General features: G+C 42.9%; 1 protein-coding gene across 1 annotated transcript; it reads left to right on the top strand.

Annotated features, from left to right (window-relative positions):
• The first annotated feature begins 9779 nt into the window (after positions 1-9779).
• On the top strand, positions 9780-18122 carry alkal2b (ALK and LTK ligand 2b). The gene is made up of 6 exons (XM_073462362.1): positions 9780-10086; positions 10764-10965; positions 12726-12779; positions 12941-13021; positions 15360-15439; positions 16730-18122. The coding sequence occupies exons 2-5, from the start codon at positions 10773-10775 to the stop codon at positions 15422-15424; spliced, it is 393 nt and encodes a 130-aa protein (XP_073318463.1). The 5' UTR covers positions 9780-10086; positions 10764-10772; the 3' UTR covers positions 15425-15439; positions 16730-18122.
• Positions 18123-18767: the final 645 nt, after the last annotated feature.

Below are 18767 nucleotides of genomic sequence, written 5' to 3'. Positions count from 1 at the left end.
AGAATTTAATAAATCTCTCATTGATACGATTGATCCTTAAGTGGGTGAACGCCTCAGGACAAGTCAGTCAGATGATTTAAAAGTACGAAAGCAAAGGAGCCACGATGACGAGTGAAATTACAAGGTAGAGTCAGTCCCCTCTCACAGTCAAAGGAGCTGTTCACACAAAAACAAAAACTGGGTCATTTTCTACAAACACCGTAAGATTACATTAGATTACATTAGATTAGATTCAACTTTATTGTCATTGTGCACAGTACAAGTACAGAGACAACGAAATGCAGTTAGTGTCTAACCAGAAGTGCAAAAAGCAGTAAAGTGCAGAGTATAAATAAATAGGGTGTAAGTAGGTCTAGGTACAGTATGTACAGTATATAAATATTACTGGCAGTACTAAATGAAGATACAGTTTGTACAGTAAATAAGTGTTATTGGCAGTACTAAAGGTGTAGATGAAGTGTAAAATAGTCAATAGCAGTGCAGTGTAGTGCAGTGTCTGGGTGGGGTGGGGGGGTGCAGTTGGTCGTCACCGGGGTGTGGAGTTCAGTGGGGTGACAGACGCAGGGAAAAAGCTTCCCCTGAACCTGCTGGTCCAGGTGCGGAGAGACCCGTAGCGGAGGGTGGGTGGACAGTCCATGGTTGGGGTGAAAACGCTCCTTGACGATGCTTCGCGCCTTTCGCAGACATCGCTTGCTCTGCAGAGCCTCGATGGAGGGAGTGAGGAACCAGTGATGCTGTGGGCAGTTTTCACCACCCTCTGCAGTGCTTTCCGGTCAGAGGCTGAGCAGTTGCCATACCATACTGCGACACAGTTGGTAAGGATGCTGTCGATGGTGCAGCGGTAGAAGTTCACCAGAATCTGAGGAGACAGATGGACCTTCTTTAGTCTCCTCAGGAAGAAGAGACGCTGGTGAGCCTTCTTAAAGGCTTACGTAAAGTTTCAGTGTTGCAGCATTCTCGTCAACAACTGAAGAAGCTGGGGACCAAACCCCTGAAATCCCAAACTGATTTGAAAAGACGATAGTCTAGAAAATAGTCAGAGCCAACAAACATTTTTTTTCAGTGGCCCTGTCCTGTTTCTTACCTGTCAAATAGACCGATGGAAATGTAAACAAAAAGGTTTAACTGGACCAATGATGGTGACAAGTTGAAGTCAGCGTCATGTAGTTTAAGTTTCAGCAGCAGCTCCAACAGTACTCGAGGTTTAAACACCTGCTGTGATTGGAGAGTCTGAAGAGAACAAGCTTCAGTGTTTGGAGCACAGCAGCTTCAGTTTTCTCCTCTTCAGCTGCTCCTCAAGTGCACCGTGCACCAGGACGCCATTTATCCCCCTGACCACTGAGTGGTGCTGTGGATCAACCACGTCACTGTTTCTAGTCCCTAAACTTGGTCTGTCAGGTGCTGCAGTTTCAGTTCTTGACTGTGTTTTGTTTTGCATGCATGACTTAGAGGAAATCCCAGAGACCTCAAGGGTTCTTGATTTCAGATTTCTGGATTTCTGAACAAAGTGTAAGAGGTTCTTTAGGGGTTCTGCAAGAGTTCTTGAAGAAGTGTAAAGATACAGAGGTAGCTCCAGACATTTGTGGGGTTCGTGTAGAAGATGCTGAGGTGCCTGAAGTGTTTGAGGGTTCCTTAGTGCTCCTTAATAAACTTTAACATTGATTTAAGAGAGTGCTTGAAGTTCTTGAGGAGGTTCTGGGAGTTCATGAACATATTTAAATGGTTCCAAGACGCTCCCAGAGGTTCTTGTGCAGATTTCATTGGTCCTCAAGTAGGATAGCAGGATAAAAAAGTTTATTGTAAGTTCTTGAGGTGGTTCTAGATGTTAAAAGCCATGTTACAAATGCTACAAGGGGCTTCCAGAGGTTCTGGATAAGGTGCCAGAAGTGTTTGAGGAAATTTAAAGGGTTCTTGTACAGATTTCATTGGTCCTTAACAAACTTTTTATCCTCTCCAAAGATATTGAACAAGTTCCAGACATTTGTAGACATGTTTCAAAGGTTACAAGGGGGTTCCAGAGGTTCTTGATGGGGTGTTTGAGAATATTTAATGGGTTCTTGAAAATATTTCTGGTATCACTGAGCTTTAACTAGTTCTTGAGGGTGTTACAGAGGTTTTGATGAGGTCTAAAGGGTTTGTAGTTCCCTTCAATACACTTTAACATGATTAAAGAGGTTCTTAAGAATGTCCTGGGTGTTTTTGATCAGATGTTAGGGTTCTTGATGAGGTTTAATAAATCTTCTGTTAGGTCCTTGAAATTCATGATGTTTCAGAGGTTCTGACAAGGTTCTAAAGGATCTTCATGAGGTTTGGGAGATGTTTAAGAAGGCGAAAATGTTCTTGAGAAGATTTAAGTGGTCCTTGAAGATGTTTATGTGGTTATTGGGGTTGATTTTATCTCAACTTAAGGTTTAAGAGGTTCTTTGTGATGCTTTAAAGGTTGTTTGGAGGTTGCAGAAGTTCTTGGGGATGTTTAAGAACTCCTTGAGGTGTTGACTAGGAGTTCCTAGGGTCTAAGCATGTTTCGTGATCTCTTGAGAACGGTACAGGATTCATTAGGAAGCTTTGGGGGTTCTTGGGATGGTCCAACTGTTCTTGATTGGGCTCAAGGGGTCCATGAGGAGGTTCTTGAGGGGGTTTGAGGGGTTCTTGATGAGTTCTTAGGGTTCTCAGTTCAGTTCCACAGGACAGTTGGTGGGTGTCAGGGCTTGTGAGGGAGATTCCAGACATTCTTATCTTACGTGATACATCCACCCACTACGTTGTTGTTGAATCAGATTGATTGGCGCTCAGATTAGTTTTTAATTTGCTCAGAAGTTTTGTCTAAAAGCCCCATCACACTGTCCTCAGTGAGATATCTGGGAGAACAAACGCAGCGTTTGTTCCTCAGACTGCCAGCAGCGGTGCGTATGTGTGTTTTTGGGTGGAAGAGGTCAGATGAAGCAGTCAGACAAATATCTGTATTGTCATGATGATGCAGCAGCGTGTCTGTCCTGGAGGGAAAACAGAATACCAAATGGTTGTTATTCATATGAAGTTTTTGCCTCCAAACATGAGACGTTTTATTTATGTGGAGTGTTTTTCTGTCAGCCTGGTGGAGGACTGAAACCAGGACACGTGTGGCTGCCGGGCAGCTGCTCGGTGTCTTGGTTTGGTGTTGAAGCTGAACAGAACAGAACGATCCAGAGGGTCCATCAAGACTTCATGAACACATAGTTTACCACGACCCCGTCTGACCTTTGACCCCCATCCGTCTGTGTTTAATCTGTGTCATTATGAATTCTCAGAGGTTTTCATTTTCTGATTGTCGAGCCAAAAACATCAACAGCCTTGTTTTCCTTTCTTCTCTCGCTCCTCGTCTGGAGGAGGTTTTAAAGTTCATAAAAAAGGATTTTATGTCACGGATGAAACAAAGATGGAGGACGCAGTGATCACACCTGCACACACCTGCACACACCTGGTGTTGTTCTTGGCTTTTCAGTCAATAATGAGTGGTTAAGAATTTGTGCAAATGCTGTGTGGATGTGTGTGTGATTTTCTGTCGTCACGGTAACAGTTTGCTCACAGCCAGTGTGTGTGTGTGTGTGTGTGTGTGTGTGTGTGTGTGAGGAAACACTAAGTGAACCTGGCAGAACGGAACGCTTTCACTGAGTGTGTTTGGTTTTTCTTCCATCTTTCATCACAAGGAAGCCGCAGTGCTCGCACGGTGTTTTCATCTGCTTTACTCTGTGACCTCGTTCCAAAGAGGAGAGTACATTTACTCAAGTACTGTACTTTACTTCACTACACTTCATCCCACACACAAACTACAGACACTTTGTGATCATTTTGATCTGGACTACACACCTGTAAAGTTTCCTGACTTCTTCTCGTGTTGAAGTATTTAAAACTTCTTCTGAGGTGGTTTTTGAGACAACAAAACAACCAACCTGTTTGATTAGCACATAAAATGTTGTGTTGTTAAGTATTTAACATTAAAACAAAACCACTGGTTTCCATAAAAAATAGCCTATAAATACATATTTATTAGCAGGGATGTGATGTAACTAAGTACATTTACTCAAGTACTGGACTTAAGTGAAACTCTGAGGTACTTGTACTTGAGTATTTTCATTTTCTGCTACTTTATACTTCAGATTGCAAGTTATCATCGTCCGTCCGTGAAAAAAATTGATTCCAATAATCAGAAAATCGTTTCCCCTCAAATCGTCCGTTGTCAATAAGAATAATAAAGTTGTATATTGTCGAGCAACAAAACTACCAAAGAGCCCCTGAAGTCCTAAAAATCATTAAAAATAATAAAAATAATATTAATTATTAAAATAATAATAATTATTATTATATTTTAGTAAATTATTATATTTTAGTAATAACATGCCATTCTGCATGAGGAGTACTTTTACTTCGGATACTTTAAGTACATTTTGCTGGTAATACTTCAGTACTTCTGTGGAGTATTTCTAACATTGTGGTGTCTTTTTTTCTGATGTCAATGATCTGAGTATTTTATCACATATTTCCTGCAGCAATAAGCTCCACGCTGGTTCTTCCACAGACTCATTAAATTGCCATGGCTGTTCTCTCTGCTGTCAACAGTTAAATGTTAGCCGTGCTGTGAAATCCGGTGGTGGCGTTGATGTATGTGTGACCGGTACAGTTGAGAAAAACTACCCGGGAGGTTACACAAGTGCAGCTGAAACACTATTTTACAAACATTGCAGCCTCAGACTGTTTGAGAGAGTTTTCTAAAGGGGACTAATGATTAGCTTAGTTTAACCCTGAGTCTGTGTCTTACGTAGCTAGGTAGACCTTAACATAAAATGTACACTATGTGTATGTATGAGTATGTACATATGTATATGTATAGCCTGTATATATGGGCATGTATGTACAAATACTCCACTGATATCAGTGAATATGTGTTGCTGCTTTTTTATGTATTTATTTTCATGTGTTTGTATTCTGTTTTTTTTTCTCCTTCTCTTTTTCTTTTTCTTTGGGAAATACAGGGAGGGGAGGGATGTGGGGACAAAAAAAACTGTACAGTCACTCTGTCACTGAGACTGTATCAACATAGATATTTTTGTCGTCTTTTGTGCTGAATTAGTGTGAAATAAAAAGAAAATTAAGAGGTTCCACTGATGCTGAAAAAGGTTCCCTGGATCTTGAAATACATTTCTGTGGTTCTCAAGTTTCCATAATGATGTTTAGAGAGTTACAGGAAGAACCAAGAAAGTTTGATTCCAGTTCGGTTCTTTAAAGACAAGTCAGTCCTTCTACAGGACCTTAAAACAGGTGCTTCAGGTTCTTCTGAAAGCTCCGGAAGTCTTTCAGGGGATTTTCAGGGTCTTTAAGAAAGTAAGGAAGTTCCAGGGATACACGGGTTAGGTCCAGAGATTCTAGGTTCTCCAAGTTCTAGTGGGCATTTTAAAAAGTTCCAGAGGTTGCAGAAAGTTCCCTCAAGATAGATTTAGAGGTTCTTCAAGAGGACCAGAGGTGTTGAAAAATGTTCCCTGCTCATAATAAGGTTCCCTGGAAGACAGTTTGGAGGTTCCCATGGTTCTATAGTGATGTTTAGAGGGTTAAAGGAAGAACCAAGAAAGTCCAATGTGGTTCATTGGGTCTTTGGGTGAGTCAGGAGGTTCTTTCAAGGTTGCTACTTGCTGAAGTAGGTTCCAGAGAATCTCAGCTGAACTCCGTGGCTCACGAATAGGTTCTTCAGCCATTCCTACAGTTTCCAAAGGCCCTTAAAAGAGGTTCCTCAGGTTCTTGAGAAGGCGAAGTTTATAACCCTAACCAAGAATGTTTCAGAGATTTTTAAGTATTTTATAAGAATAGATGTAGGTTCATGGTTCAGGTTTTCACATTTAACATTTCAGTGGTTCTCCAAGTTCTAGTGGGCCTGTAAGGAGGTTCCAGAGGTCAAGGAAAGGGCCCTTGAATTAGTTTTAGAGGTTTTGTAGAGGATCCAGAGGTGATGATGTTTTAGAGGTTTTTGATAAGGATCCCTGGCTCTATATAGACATTTCAATGAGCTATCAGGTTCTGGGTGGCCTTAAAGTGATCCTCGGGGAGGTTCTTGAGGCATCCTTTCTAAAAATGTTTTGGGCCATTTGAGGAGGGTCCAGAGGTCCCTGAGGAGATGTCAGAGCTGGTGAGATTAAAAAGGTTTAAAATGTTCTTAAGGACATTTAATGGGCCCTCGGGGGAGGTGCCAGAGGTTCTTGGAGATGTTCCAAACCCGGGCATGTAGTAAATGCAACAGTGCGGCGGTACAGGCCTGGATATGAGAGTGGAGTTAATGGCCGTGAGAAAAGATAATGTACTGACCTGCATGAATAAACAGCCTCCACTCTGACATTCAGGGCGTCATTCCTCTGCAAACCTTAAACCCTGAATAAATACAGGTTTAAAAACACCAACGCACACTCGTGTGAACGCACACGTTGTTTATACTGATACATACATAGACGTACATTCCTGGTAAATCCTGACCCTCTGTAAATCACCACTATTAAACACTAATGTGCAAATGTGTTTACATTCACAACACACACACACACACACACACACACACACACACACACACACACACACACACACACACATCTGAGCAGAGTGAGAGTGATTTGATATCTGATAGAGCAGATGAACAAATAAGGGTGGAACTGTGAGAACAGACGGCCATTCACATCAACAGGAAGAGGTGTGTGTGTCTGTGTCTGTGTGTGTGTGTGTGTGTGTGTGTGTGTGTGTGTGTGTGTGTGTGTGGTGTGTGGGTGTGTGTGTGTGTGTGTGTGTGTGACAGTTTGGCTGCGTCCCAGTCCTCATCACTCAAGTGTTCAGTTGTTGTAGTTGTTCAGTGTTATCTTCTTGTGTTGTTGTACCGTCTGTGTTGCGATGTGTTATCTCGTCGTGTGTTAAAGTTTATTTAAGGCATCGCTGATGTGTTTTTGTCGGGTGTTGTCGTCTTGTGTTCTTCCATCCTGGTTTGAAGTCGTTATGAAAACATTTTCTCGGCCTGTTGACTTGTGTTTTTGTTCAAGACTAAAGACTCTCAAAGACCTCTGGTTCCTCTCACACGGCACTTTGTAGACCCACAAATCCTCCTGAAGTCCGTGAAACTCTCCAGATGAGGGTCTCTGGAATCTTAAGAGAGGTTCCCAAACCCCTGAATACCCTGAAGTCCCCTGATGTTCCCAGGAACTCACAGACCATCTTTCTTGGACATCCAGCACCTTCTGTACCACCAAGGAACCCATTCCAAGTCGCAACAAATCCTTAAAGACAACACAAACCTCCCTCTGATCCGGCCTCTGGACCTCGTCACGGATGCCTTGACCACTTCAACAGCTTCTGGTGAACTTCGCAAGGGGCTCAAACTCGTAGAAACTCTTTAGGAACCCCAAGGAACCTCTCAACCTGTTCATGGATGCCTGGACTAGTTCAACAGTTTGTGCTGAACTTTTCAAGGAGCTCGGACCTGTAAAAACTACAAGAACTAGAAGCTCTTTAAAAGCCCAAGGAACCCATTCAGTGTCTCAATCAAACACTGCTAACCCCAGAAAACACACAAGCGTCCTTCCAATCTGACCTCTGGACCTTCTTGTGCATGGACGACTTCAACAGCTTCAGATGAACGCTTGAAGAACCCCAAGAACCTCCTTAAAACCTCAAGGAACCCATTCCAAGTCGCAATAAATAACACAAACCCCAAATATGTTGTTTTACTTTTAACGTGACTACAAGGAACTTTTTGTTGATTCTAGCGCCCCCTGTTGACAAAAGCAGTACAACACCTGCTGTTGTAAAGATCTTTGCTAGCAGGTGCCGGCAGCATCTTGCCCGATGACACTTCAACAGACCAGGGGAATCAAACCAGCAACCTTCTGATAACAAGACGCTGGCTCTACCCCTGAGCCACAGCCACCCGTTGTTCTGTGTTGTTGTTCTGTGGTGTTCTGTGTTGTTGTTCTGTGGTGTTCTGTGTTGTTCTGTGTTGTTGTTCTGTGTTGTTGTTCTGTGTTGTTCTGTGTTGTTGTTCTGTGTTGTTCTGTGTTGTTCTGTGTTGTTGTTCTGTGTTGTTGTTCTGTGTTGTTCTGTGTTGTTGTTCTGTGTTGTTCTGTGTTGTTGTCCTGTGTTGTTGTCCTGTGTTCTGTGTTGTTGTTCTGTGTTGTTGTTGTGTGTTGTTGTCCTGTGTTGTTGTTGTGTGTTGTTGTGTGTTGTTCTGTGTTGTTGTCCTGTGTTGTTGTTCTGTGTTGTTCTGTGTTGTTGTTGTGTGTTGTTGTTGTGTGTTGTTGTCCTGTGTTGTTCTGTGTTGTTGTTCTGTGTTGTTCTGTGTCGTTCTGTGTTGTTGTTCTGTGGTGTTCTGTGTTGTTGTTCTGTGTTGTTGTTCTGTGTTGTTGTTCTGTGGTGTTCTGTGTTGTTGTTCTGTGTTGTTGTCCTGTGTTGTTGTTCTGTGGTGTTCTGTGTTGTTGTTCTGTGTTGTTCTGTGTTGTTGTTCTGTGTTGTTCTGTGTCGTTCTGTGTTGTTGTTCTGTGTTGTTCTGTGTTGTTCTGTGTTGTTGTTCTGTGTTGTTCTGTGTTGTTCTGTGTTGTTGTTCTGTGTTGTTCTGTGTTGTTGTTCTGTGTTCTGTGTTGTTGTTCTGTGTCGTTCTGTGTTGTTGTTCTGTGTTGTTCTGTGTTGTTGTTCTATGTTGTTCTGTGTTGTTCTGTGTCGTTCTGTGTTGTTGTTCTGTGTTGTTGTTCTGTGTTGTTCTGTGTCGTTCTGTGTTGTTGTTCTGTGTTGTTGTTCTGTGTTGTTCTGTGTTGTTGTTCTGTGTTGTTCTGTGTCGTTCTGTGTTGTTGTTCTGTGTTGTTCTGTGTTGTTCTGTGTTGTTGTTCTGTGTTGTTCTGTGTTGTTCTGTGTTGTTGTTCTGTGTTGTTCTGTGTTGTTGTTCTGTGTTGTTCTGTGTCGTTCTGTGTTGTTGTTCTGTGTTGTTCTGTGTTGTTCTGTGTTGTTGTTCTGTGTTGTTCTGTGTTGTTGTTCTGTGTTGTTGTTCTGTGTTCTGTGTTGTTGTTCTGTGTCGTTCTGTGTTGTTGTTCTGTGTTGTTCTGTGTTGTTGTTCTATGTTGTTCTGTGTTGTTCTGTGTCGTTCTGTGTTGTTCTGTGTTGTTGTTCTGTGTTGTTCTATGTTGTTCTGTGTCGTTCTGTGTTGTTGTTCTGTGTTGTTGTTCTGTGTTGTTCTGTGGTGTTGTTCTATGTTGTTCTGTGTTGTTCTGTGTTGTTGTTCTGTGTTGTTGTTCTGTGTTGTTCTGTGGTGTTGTTCTATGTTGTTCTGTGTTGTTCTGTGTTGTTGTTCTGTGTTGTTGTTCTGTGTTGTTGTTCTGTGTTGTTCTGTGTTGTTGTTCTGTGTTGTTCTGTGTTGTTGTTCTGTGTTCTGTGTTGTTCTGTGGTGTTGTTCTGTGTTGTTGTTCTGTGTTGTTGTTCTGTGTTGTTCTGTTTGTCCCAGATGGACCCACATGAATTAAAGCAGTAGAAGTGTTGCAGTGTGTCCACTGAGAGGAGGTGCTGCACCGCTGAAGGCTGCAGACTGACTCTCACCTGTCAGACTGCCTGTGTGTGTCTGCGTGTGTGCACGTCAGCTGCCCGCATGCACATGCACGCGCTCCTCCTCCTCCTCCTCCTCCTCCTCCTCCTCGTGTATTTCCGTGATCTGTCAGAGAGGAGGAGGAGCGCGCTCACACACACCTGATCAGCGGATCAATAGGACCAGACGCGGCTGCGCTCGGACCGTTTCTCCCGGACCGGAGCATGAACCCGTCCCGCGCCCTGACAGCTGCTGCGGGAAGCTGATGATGATGATGAAGGAGCTCCAGCAGCTCCTCGCGCTCCACCAGTGATCCGAGCCGGTCTAAGATGCTACCGGGCCCCGGCGCCCGGCAGCACGCGGCTCAGACCGACAACAACCCGGGATAACAAACTGCAGCAGAGACACGAAGCACAGACCAGAGACCAGCTCCGGGACGAGCCGGGAGGGAGAGGCCGGGGTCAGAGAGCGGAGGGCCGGGGAGCGCAGCGCAGCGAGCCGCAGAGGGGAGGAGAGAGGTGGGTCCGAAAGTCCAATACGGGTTCCGTTAAAATAAAGTTTAAAATAAAGTTTAATACGAGTTTTGTTAAAATAAAGTTTAATACGAGTTTTGTTAAAATAAAGTTTAATACGAGTTTTGTTAAAATAAAGTTTAATACGAGTTTTGTTAAAATAAAGTTTAATACGAGTTTTATTAAAATAAAGTTTAATACGAGTTTTGTTAAAATAAAGTTTAATACGAGTTTTGTTAAAATAAAGTTTAATACGAGTTTTATTAAAGTAGTCGAATTATTTGATCAAAATAAAATTTGATTCTTTAATTAAAACGTCCAGATTAAATCTAACAGAACTTCTTCAATGTTAAACTTCCAGTCTGACCCTAAATTGAAGGAATTTCAAGTGGACTTCTGAATTGAGTCCCATCGTCAGGTCTGGACACACAAAGAAGAGCCTGTTTGATATTTTGTTTTATGGCTTCATACTTTCCAGATCAATTTAAAATCAGTTTCTCGTTAAAAACTGTGAAATGTGTTCTGGTTAAAGAAGAGGAGGATCCAATTAGACCCAAACAGACTTATATAAACCTGCTTCATTTTATTTTGAAGGAAGCTGCGGCAGATCGATCACTTTAATCACTCAGCTGATGGATTACTGGAGTTTTCAGTTCTGTCAGTGTCCACATGTCTTCCTTCAGGTCCGCATCATGCTGCTCCCGCGGCTTCCGGTCCTTTCAGCGCTCCTCCTCCTGCTGCTGGCCGCGGGACGCTGCACCACAGCGGCGCTGCTCCGAAACTCCGCCACCCTGGACGGCCGCAGCATGCTGGAGCAGGTCGGCCGGTACCCAAGGTCCAGGACGGAGCCAGTGGACCTGAGCGGAGTCAGAACACCAGGGCAGGGTCAGTACTTGAACTCCTGCTGCTAGTGGTGCTGGTACTGGTGCTGATACTGGTATTACTGCTTGTACTGGTGCTGCTACTGGTGCTGGTACTGCTACTGGTGCTGCTACTGGTGCTGGTACTAGTGTTACTACTTGTACTGGTGCTGGTACTGGTGCTGGTACTGCTACTGGTGCTGCTACTGGTGTTACTACTCGTACTGGTGCTGTTACTGGTACTGGTGCTGGTACTGCTACTGGTATTACGGCTTGTACTGGTGCTGGTACTGGTGCCGCTACTGGTATTTCAACTTTTACTGGTGCTGCTACTGGTGCTGGTACTAGTGTTACTACTCGTACTGGTGCTGTTACTGGTGCTGGTACTGGTGCTGCTACTGGTATTTCAACTTTTACTGGTGCTGCTACTAGTGCTGGTACTGCTACTGGTATTACTGCTTGTACTGGTGCTGGTACTAGTGTTACTACTTGTACTGGTGCTGTTACTAGTGCCGGTGCTACTACTAGTGCTGGTACTGGTACTGGTGCTTCTACTGGTGTTTCAACTTGTACTGGTGCTGCTACTGGTGTTTCAACTTGTACTGGTGCTGGTACTGGTACTTGTACTGGTACTGGTACTGGTGCTGCTACTAGTGTTACTACTTGTACTGGTGCTGGTGCTGGTACTGGTACTGGTACTGGTACTGGTGCTGCTACTGGTATTACTGGTGGTGCTGCAGCTGTGTGGTAATGTGCATCAGTCTGTAAGTAATTGATCATCAATGAGTCAAGCTGATGAATGAATGAAATTCAATTCAAAGAGTCACATCCAGTAATCACAGGAATGTAATTAGATTAATAGTAAAGTAACTAAAGTAATCAAAAAGATGTAAAGTACAAGTATCTTAATATTCTATGGTACTTGAGTAAATATACTTAGTTACATTCCATCAGTGGAAACAGTTCTTTGTGTAACTGAGTTTCCAGTTTTACTTTATTCTTCCACTCCACGACATTTATCAGCTTGTTGCAGTCGACTCGGCTCTTTTTAAACATCAGGATCTCGTTTTGTTCGACCAACAGAACATTCGAGACGGTTTAAAAGGTCAAACCATATTTCGTTTCATGAAACAAACTAACATAACTGGTTAATTTAAGTGCAGAAATGATGCAGCGCTCCGTCTCTAGAAGCCCATTTTACTGGAGGACTTTTTGTTGTTTGGATCAGTCCACTTTAACTCATCAGAACATTTACAGTTGGGTCCATTAGTGCAGTCAGCTGATGCCAAACCATCACAGAGTCTTCAGCTTTCACCTGTTTGGTCCAGAGGAAGATGTCCTGATCAGGGAGGGCTGGATTATAAGACAACGATTCCCAAAAACCAAGAGACACACAGTGAACCTGAGGCTCGCTGGCTACTGCACCAACCAAGACTGCAGAACTCCATTGAGAATTATCACATTTTTAAGTTTTCTTCAGTATCACAGTAATCCAGTGACAGCTGTCTGTATATCCATGAGTACACTGCAAACAGGAAGTGCTAACAGATAAATTGGCTAATGCTTAATGGAGACGGACTAGATGTGAATAAAAATAGGCTCAAAATGACGAAATCAGAGTTCCTTCCTGAGCTTAGACGACTCTGACAGAACGATCCTGACTCCATCAGCTTGCTCCGTTGTCATGGAGATGGATCTGTTGTCATGTGACCTCAGTTAGAAAAGTGTTGTACAAATATTACGATCCTCCTGCTGCTATTAAAACTACGTCTGTTTTTCTTCCAGCGGGTCACCACAGAGATCCTCGACACAAGGAGACGTTCATCATACACCTGACAGGTACCAGACTCTGCCTCCTCCTCTCCTACCTTTTTTAAGTTACCTTCGACTTCTGACCATATTCTACAATTTCCACCTTTAAAGCTCCAATGAGCCGCTCTGTCACAGCCGCTCTGTCCAATCAGAGTCCAGTATTCTAACGTGGGTCACTCTGTCCTCAGGTCCTCTTTACTTCAACCCGAAGTGCAGAAAACATTTCCTCAGACTGTACCACAACACCAGAGACTGCACAATACCTGCCTGTGAGTACACACACACACACACACACACACACACACACACACAGTGTTATCAGTGTAATCATGTCAGAACAACAGCAGCTCTTATGATCTCAAATCATGCATGTCGCACTGTGTTTATTTTGGAGAGAGTGAGCGTATGTGTGGACAAAAATGTGTGTACGTGTGTGTGTATGTACATACTGTGTGTGTGTGTGTGTGTGTGTGTGTGTGTGGGTTAAAACAAGTCTTATCCTGTTTTTGATCTCAAAGAAACTCCTGCAGCGACACGACACAGTAACACTGAGGGGAATCGAACCGGCGATCAGTGATATAACTGCTTTATGTGTGTGTGTGTGTGTGTGTGTGTGTGTGTGTGTGTGTGTGTGTGTGTGTGTGTGTGTGTGTGTGTGTGTGCGTGCAGCAGCAGGTTTTCCTATTGTAGGTGAGAGTTACAGAAGCTGTGGAGGTTCAAACTTGTCCTGTGGTTGTTTACAGAAACAGTTCATTGTCTGATGTTTGTAGAGTAACTGAGTACATTTACTTCACCTTTGTACTCACATCAGATCCTTTACTAGAGTCGACGGTTACTTTGTATTTTGTTTGTGCCAAGTTTCCTGAGTTTTCGAGTGTCCCACCCCCTCCAACAACTTCCTGTTTCATGGTGAATAGCATGTCGCCATGGCAACGTCGTTACCCCAAAACTCACAATCTCCACGAAGAAGCATTATCAAGATCATAAGACTGAAGATAGGACTTCCAACTTCCTGTTGCCAGTAGGTGGCACTAAAACTATGACTGAAAAATAGCCACGTAGATGTCGTCAGGCCAGGACTCAAACACGTGAAGTCTGGGGCAGATTAAATAAAATGTGTGTGAGTTACAACAACTTCCTCTTTCGTGGCGAAACCTCAAACTTTCGCCGTCCCGCCGTTGTCATGCCATTCAACAAAACCTCACAATTTTCACAGTGAAGCATCATCAAGGTCTTACAAACCTTTTTTTGTTTACCATATCTGAGGTGGATCTGGTCAAACCAGGATCACAATATATAACATGTTATTTCCGTGTCCCAGCAGGTGGCGCTGTGACTAAAACAGAATATTTACATTTTGACGTCTTGGGGGCGGGGCCTTTATCAAACATCAAAAGTTTGGCACAAATTCAAACATATTCATGCAAATTACAACAACTTACGGTTTAATGGCAAAGATCCAAATTCACCGCACCACCCGGCCACGCCAAGGAACAACGCAAAACATGAGCACTAAATTCAAAATGGCCAACTTCCCATTGGGTTCACGCCATGTTACCAAGAACATGGCCAAGACTTTCATCAATCATGTGTTTGTCAGCTACAACAACTTCCTGTTTCACGGCGATAGATCCAGATTCACCGCACCACCCGGCCACACCAACAAAGAGTCAACTTTTCCTGATCAATGAGGTTAAAGCTGTAGTAGGAAAAACATGAGCACTCAATTCAAACTGACCTGCTTCCTGTTGGGTTAAGGCCATATCACCAAAGACTTAATTACTGTTTCATGGCGAAGGATCCAAATTCACCGCACCACCCGGCCACGCCAAGGTACAATGCAAAACATGAGCACTAAATTCAAAATGGCCGACTTCCTGTTGGGTTTAGGTCATGGCACCAAGAGACTTTTTTGTAGATCTAGGTGTGAACCGCATGTTTTTTTTAGCACCTTTAGCTTCTCAGAAATATGATTAACTTTAAAGAAAGAAAGAAACTACACACAAAGTTTTACTACGACACTGTCATCTCAAACTCGTGGCCGTCTGTATGGAAGATAAAACATCATGCGGCGGTCTCTCTGCCTCGACTCTTAGTGGTTAAATAGTTAAAAAGTCATTTTAAAAGTGTAAAACACAAAATACATTTCAATGAACTATCTGACACATTTCCAACACGTGGTCGAAAAATGTTGAGTGAATTTCAGTTTGTAAGGAGCTTTTTCGCAGGTTGTAAACATCATGCTGCTGCATCACTGGAACAGAATGATCATTATTTTTAATTTGTTCCATCTGTGCGTTTCCTGCCACAACGAGCCAGATGGGACATGTTTTGAGGATGACAGACAAAGAGAGGAGGGAAACCAGCAGTTTCATTCAAGGACTTCACATGATCCTTTTTAAAACATTTATCACCAAATCAGACAACAATGCTGGAGGCTCGAGGCTAGCTCTTTCCTCCTGCGTCCTGTCTTTGTGCTAAGCTAGGCTAAACACACCCTGGGCCTCATGACCCTGCTGCTGTTGGTTCTGTCTGTTTTTAGAACATGGAGCATCTTTTTTTATTTAACCGCAGATAATCATGCTGTGTTGTTTTCATCTCCTGCAGATTATAGGAGATGTGCTCGTCTGCTGACTCGATTAGCCAACAGCCCTCGCTGTGCGGAGAGATAAACACTCTGAGAGACGGTGAGTTTCAACTCGTTTATGTAAACAGACAGAAATATACATCTTAAACACAGTGCCATCATGTGCAGCCTCTCTGAGGAGGAGATGAAACACGTCTTTATTATGAACACGACTGTAATCTTTCCCTCCTGTCGACCAAAACAGCATAAATCCAAAAGTCTGGAAGTCAAAACAGGTAGAACAATTGATGATGAATGAAGGGAAATAGTAAAAGTCTGATGGTGGAAACTGGTTTCTGACTTTGTCATGAGGGGTTTTCCTTCCGTACAAGGAGAAAAGTTAAAAACGTTTTTGTTCCATTCAGTGCTTTCCAGTCACACTGTAGGACCAAATTTAGTGACATCATTCTGAGCTCCGGGCAGCGCCGCCCGCGAGCTGCAACTTAAATGTAAACCAAAGAAGAAGAGCATAAATAACTACAACACAAAGTGATGATTGTTCAGTCAAAATATAAAAAACCCAAAACCCGACATACACAAAAGAAAACCACACACAACCACAGAGTCTACAGAGACTGGAAGACCAGAAGAGTCTGGGGACACTGTAGAACGAAACCAGTAGAACAAAACGTTTAGAATAAAAATGGTAGAATAATGGATCCAAATACCCACCAGGCAAAGGAACCATTGCTTTAGAACATAGTTTGAAGAACCTGTTGAACGTGATGATATAAAACCTCTAGAACCTATAGTCTTTTTTACCTGCTCCTATAGGTTTGCAGGTTATTCAGAGAACTAAGAGTGTATAGAGCCTGCTCATTATAGTCCACAAAACCTGTACGTTTCAGGTTCTGGTGTCTATAGAACCTTTACGACAAATATGCTGAACAACATGTCATGTTTAAAGTCACTGGAACTAGAAATAGAATCTGTTGAATCAGTAGAACCCAGTAGAAGTCTGTAAAATCCCGTATAACATAGTTTGTAGAACCTGTTGAACTTGATGATATAAAACCAAGAGTCTTTGTTTGACCTGGTTCTCGACTAATCGTAGAACCTGTAAAGCTAACAGTCAACAGATCACGTAGAGCCCAGGTAGGGAACCATTGCTGGAGAACATATTCTGTAAAACCTGTTGAAGTCTGTAGAACCTTTCGGACTGGACTCTGAATACCTCGTAGAAATGGATTCTGTTGAATTGGCAGAACCTCCATCCTCTCCTCTTAGTTTCTGTTGACCTTTCTTTGAGTTCTGATATCGCTGCAGCTCGTCCTCTGACAGACCTCTTCTGTTTGATTCAGTAAAGTGTTTCTGAGCTTTAATTGTCTTTCTCGATCTCTCGTCTTAACAGCCTCTGGACAGGAAATGTTGTCGTGACAACAAGGAGGGTGGGGCATCTTGACGAGGTCCGTCCAGCAGAAGAGGTCTTCCAGCCAATAGAAACACCTCTGAGACACCGCTTTCATCTACCGCAGCCAGAGGACCAGCGATCAGAATGCACTGCCAGTCGTTCTCACAAAGATTTGACATTTTGAAACATGTTTCATATTTGCGACGTCCACTTCCTTCTCCTCAGTCCTTCACGCCTCTCCATCCAGGATTTCACCAAACTCTGAGCGTTTTTCTTCCTTTTTTTGTCCTTTTCAGCATATATAAGCAGCTGGCTGGTGGCCATGTTTGTTTTGGCACAAAAACATGTTCAGGCAGGATTTGCAGGGTCGTCTTGTTCCTTTTAGTTCAGCTCGTCTTCTTCACTCCACTCGTCTTTACTTCATGCTGGGATCAGGCTTAATAATGTCCGCTCATTGATGTTATATATAAAGATGGAGTCTCCACTTCCTCACACTCTACAAGAATGAAGCATGAAGTATTCCAGGTACGAGAGCGGCCATTTTGCGCTAGCAACATCATCGTTTTCATAGCATGAAATAACTAATTAAAATCAGCACGTAAGTGTGACATGGCGGAAACCATCGTGGGAAAAAAAATATTTGACGTACAAGATTTTAGTTTGTCATCTGCTAACATGGAGCCAGCCACCAGGGGGAGATCCAGATGTTTTGGCTTCACTTTTTCAGAGCTGTCCTGTCGTCCTTTCCGTCCACTTGTTTTATGTCATTTTCAATTTGCTTTCTTTTTCTGATCTCAGCATTAGTCGTCTCATCTGGACCGGTTTTATTTCATTCATCTTTACTTTACTTTAAGGACCAGTTCACCTCAAGATGTTAAAACTCAGCCATCATCTCCTCCTGATGATATAAAGTCAGGCTCAGCCATCATCTCCTCCTGATGATATAAAGTCAGGCTCAGCCATCATCTCCTCCTGATGATATAAAGTCAGGTGAAGTCTCGTAGTCCACAGAACATTTCTGGAGCTTCACAGTAAAACAGAGTTGCAGCGTTCTGCTGAACAGCTGAAGCAGCTGGAGACTGGATTTAAAATGAAGAACAACCATAAAAAAACATACTCATATCTCCATTAAAACTTTGCTGAATTAGCTGTTAGCACTTCCTGTTAGCAGTGTACTCATGGATGCACAGACAACTATCACTGGATTACTGTGATACTGAAGAAAACTTAAAAACATGATGTTTTTAAGGCAAGTTCTGCACATTAAAGAAGCGCCTTTTTGAGGATTTCTCGGCAGATGTATGGACTCAGTGTGTGGAATGGACATAAGAATGAATCACTCTAAAGCCCCGACATCTGATGTTTTTTGGTTGTTTCTCTGTTTTAAATCAAGTCTCCAGCTGCTTCAGTTGTTCAGCAGAATGCTGCAACTCTGTTTTACTGTGAAGCTCCAGAAATGTTTTGTGGACTACGAGACTCAGATACCCCCAGAGACCAGCGTGGGGGGAGGAGATGATGACTGAGTTTGACTTTTTGTGTCAATTGTTCCTTTAATCCCACTGAATTGTACTCAGTCCTATAATTTCTTCTACAAAAATCTCCCTCATTAGATTCTCGTCTAGTTCACTGAACTGTCTATAAGTCCAGTCAACACAACCGGACTCACCTCAGCTGTGCTCTGTTGTCTTCTGCTGAACTCCACAATGACAGGAAACCAGTTCTCACCTTCAGACTGAAACAACAAATGGATTTCTATTTTTCTGAAGTGAACGTTCCTCTGATGATCTGAGGAGATTTCGCTGGTTTCTAACGGAGCTGCAGGATTATTTCTGGAACTTGAGGTGGATCGCAGATTTGATCTGGAAGCTCAACAGAAACTTTCATCTGAGACCGGCAGTCTCGCAGGACAAGTGTTTTGGCTTTCGTTGTATTTCAGGCAACATGTTGAAAACATGTTCGTTTGGAACCTTCAGAGGAAATAAATGGACAAATCCTCTGATTGGATGTCAGCTACACAACAACATTTTGTTGCCTTTTG

The sequence above is a fragment of the Pagrus major genome, chromosome 24 (genome assembly GCF_040436345.1).
Source record: "Pagrus major chromosome 24, Pma_NU_1.0".
Taxonomy (NCBI): domain Eukaryota; kingdom Metazoa; phylum Chordata; class Actinopteri; order Spariformes; family Sparidae; genus Pagrus; species Pagrus major.
The sequence above is the reverse complement of the archived record's forward strand: the minus strand, read 5'-3'. Positions and strand labels throughout refer to the sequence as shown.

Excerpts from the sequence above, each read along its gene's own strand:
- alkal2b (XM_073462362.1), top strand. The coding sequence starts at position 10,773 with ATGCTGCTCCCGCGGCTTCCGGTCCTTTCAGCGCTCCTCCTCCTGCTG. Across the intron at positions 10,966-12,725 it reads AGTCAGAACACCAGGGCAGG|CGGGTCACCACAGAGATCCT; the intron begins GTCAGTACTTGA and ends TTTTTCTTCCAG. Across the intron at positions 13,022-15,359 it reads AGACTGCACAATACCTGCCT|ATTATAGGAGATGTGCTCGT; the intron begins GTGAGTACACAC and ends CATCTCCTGCAG.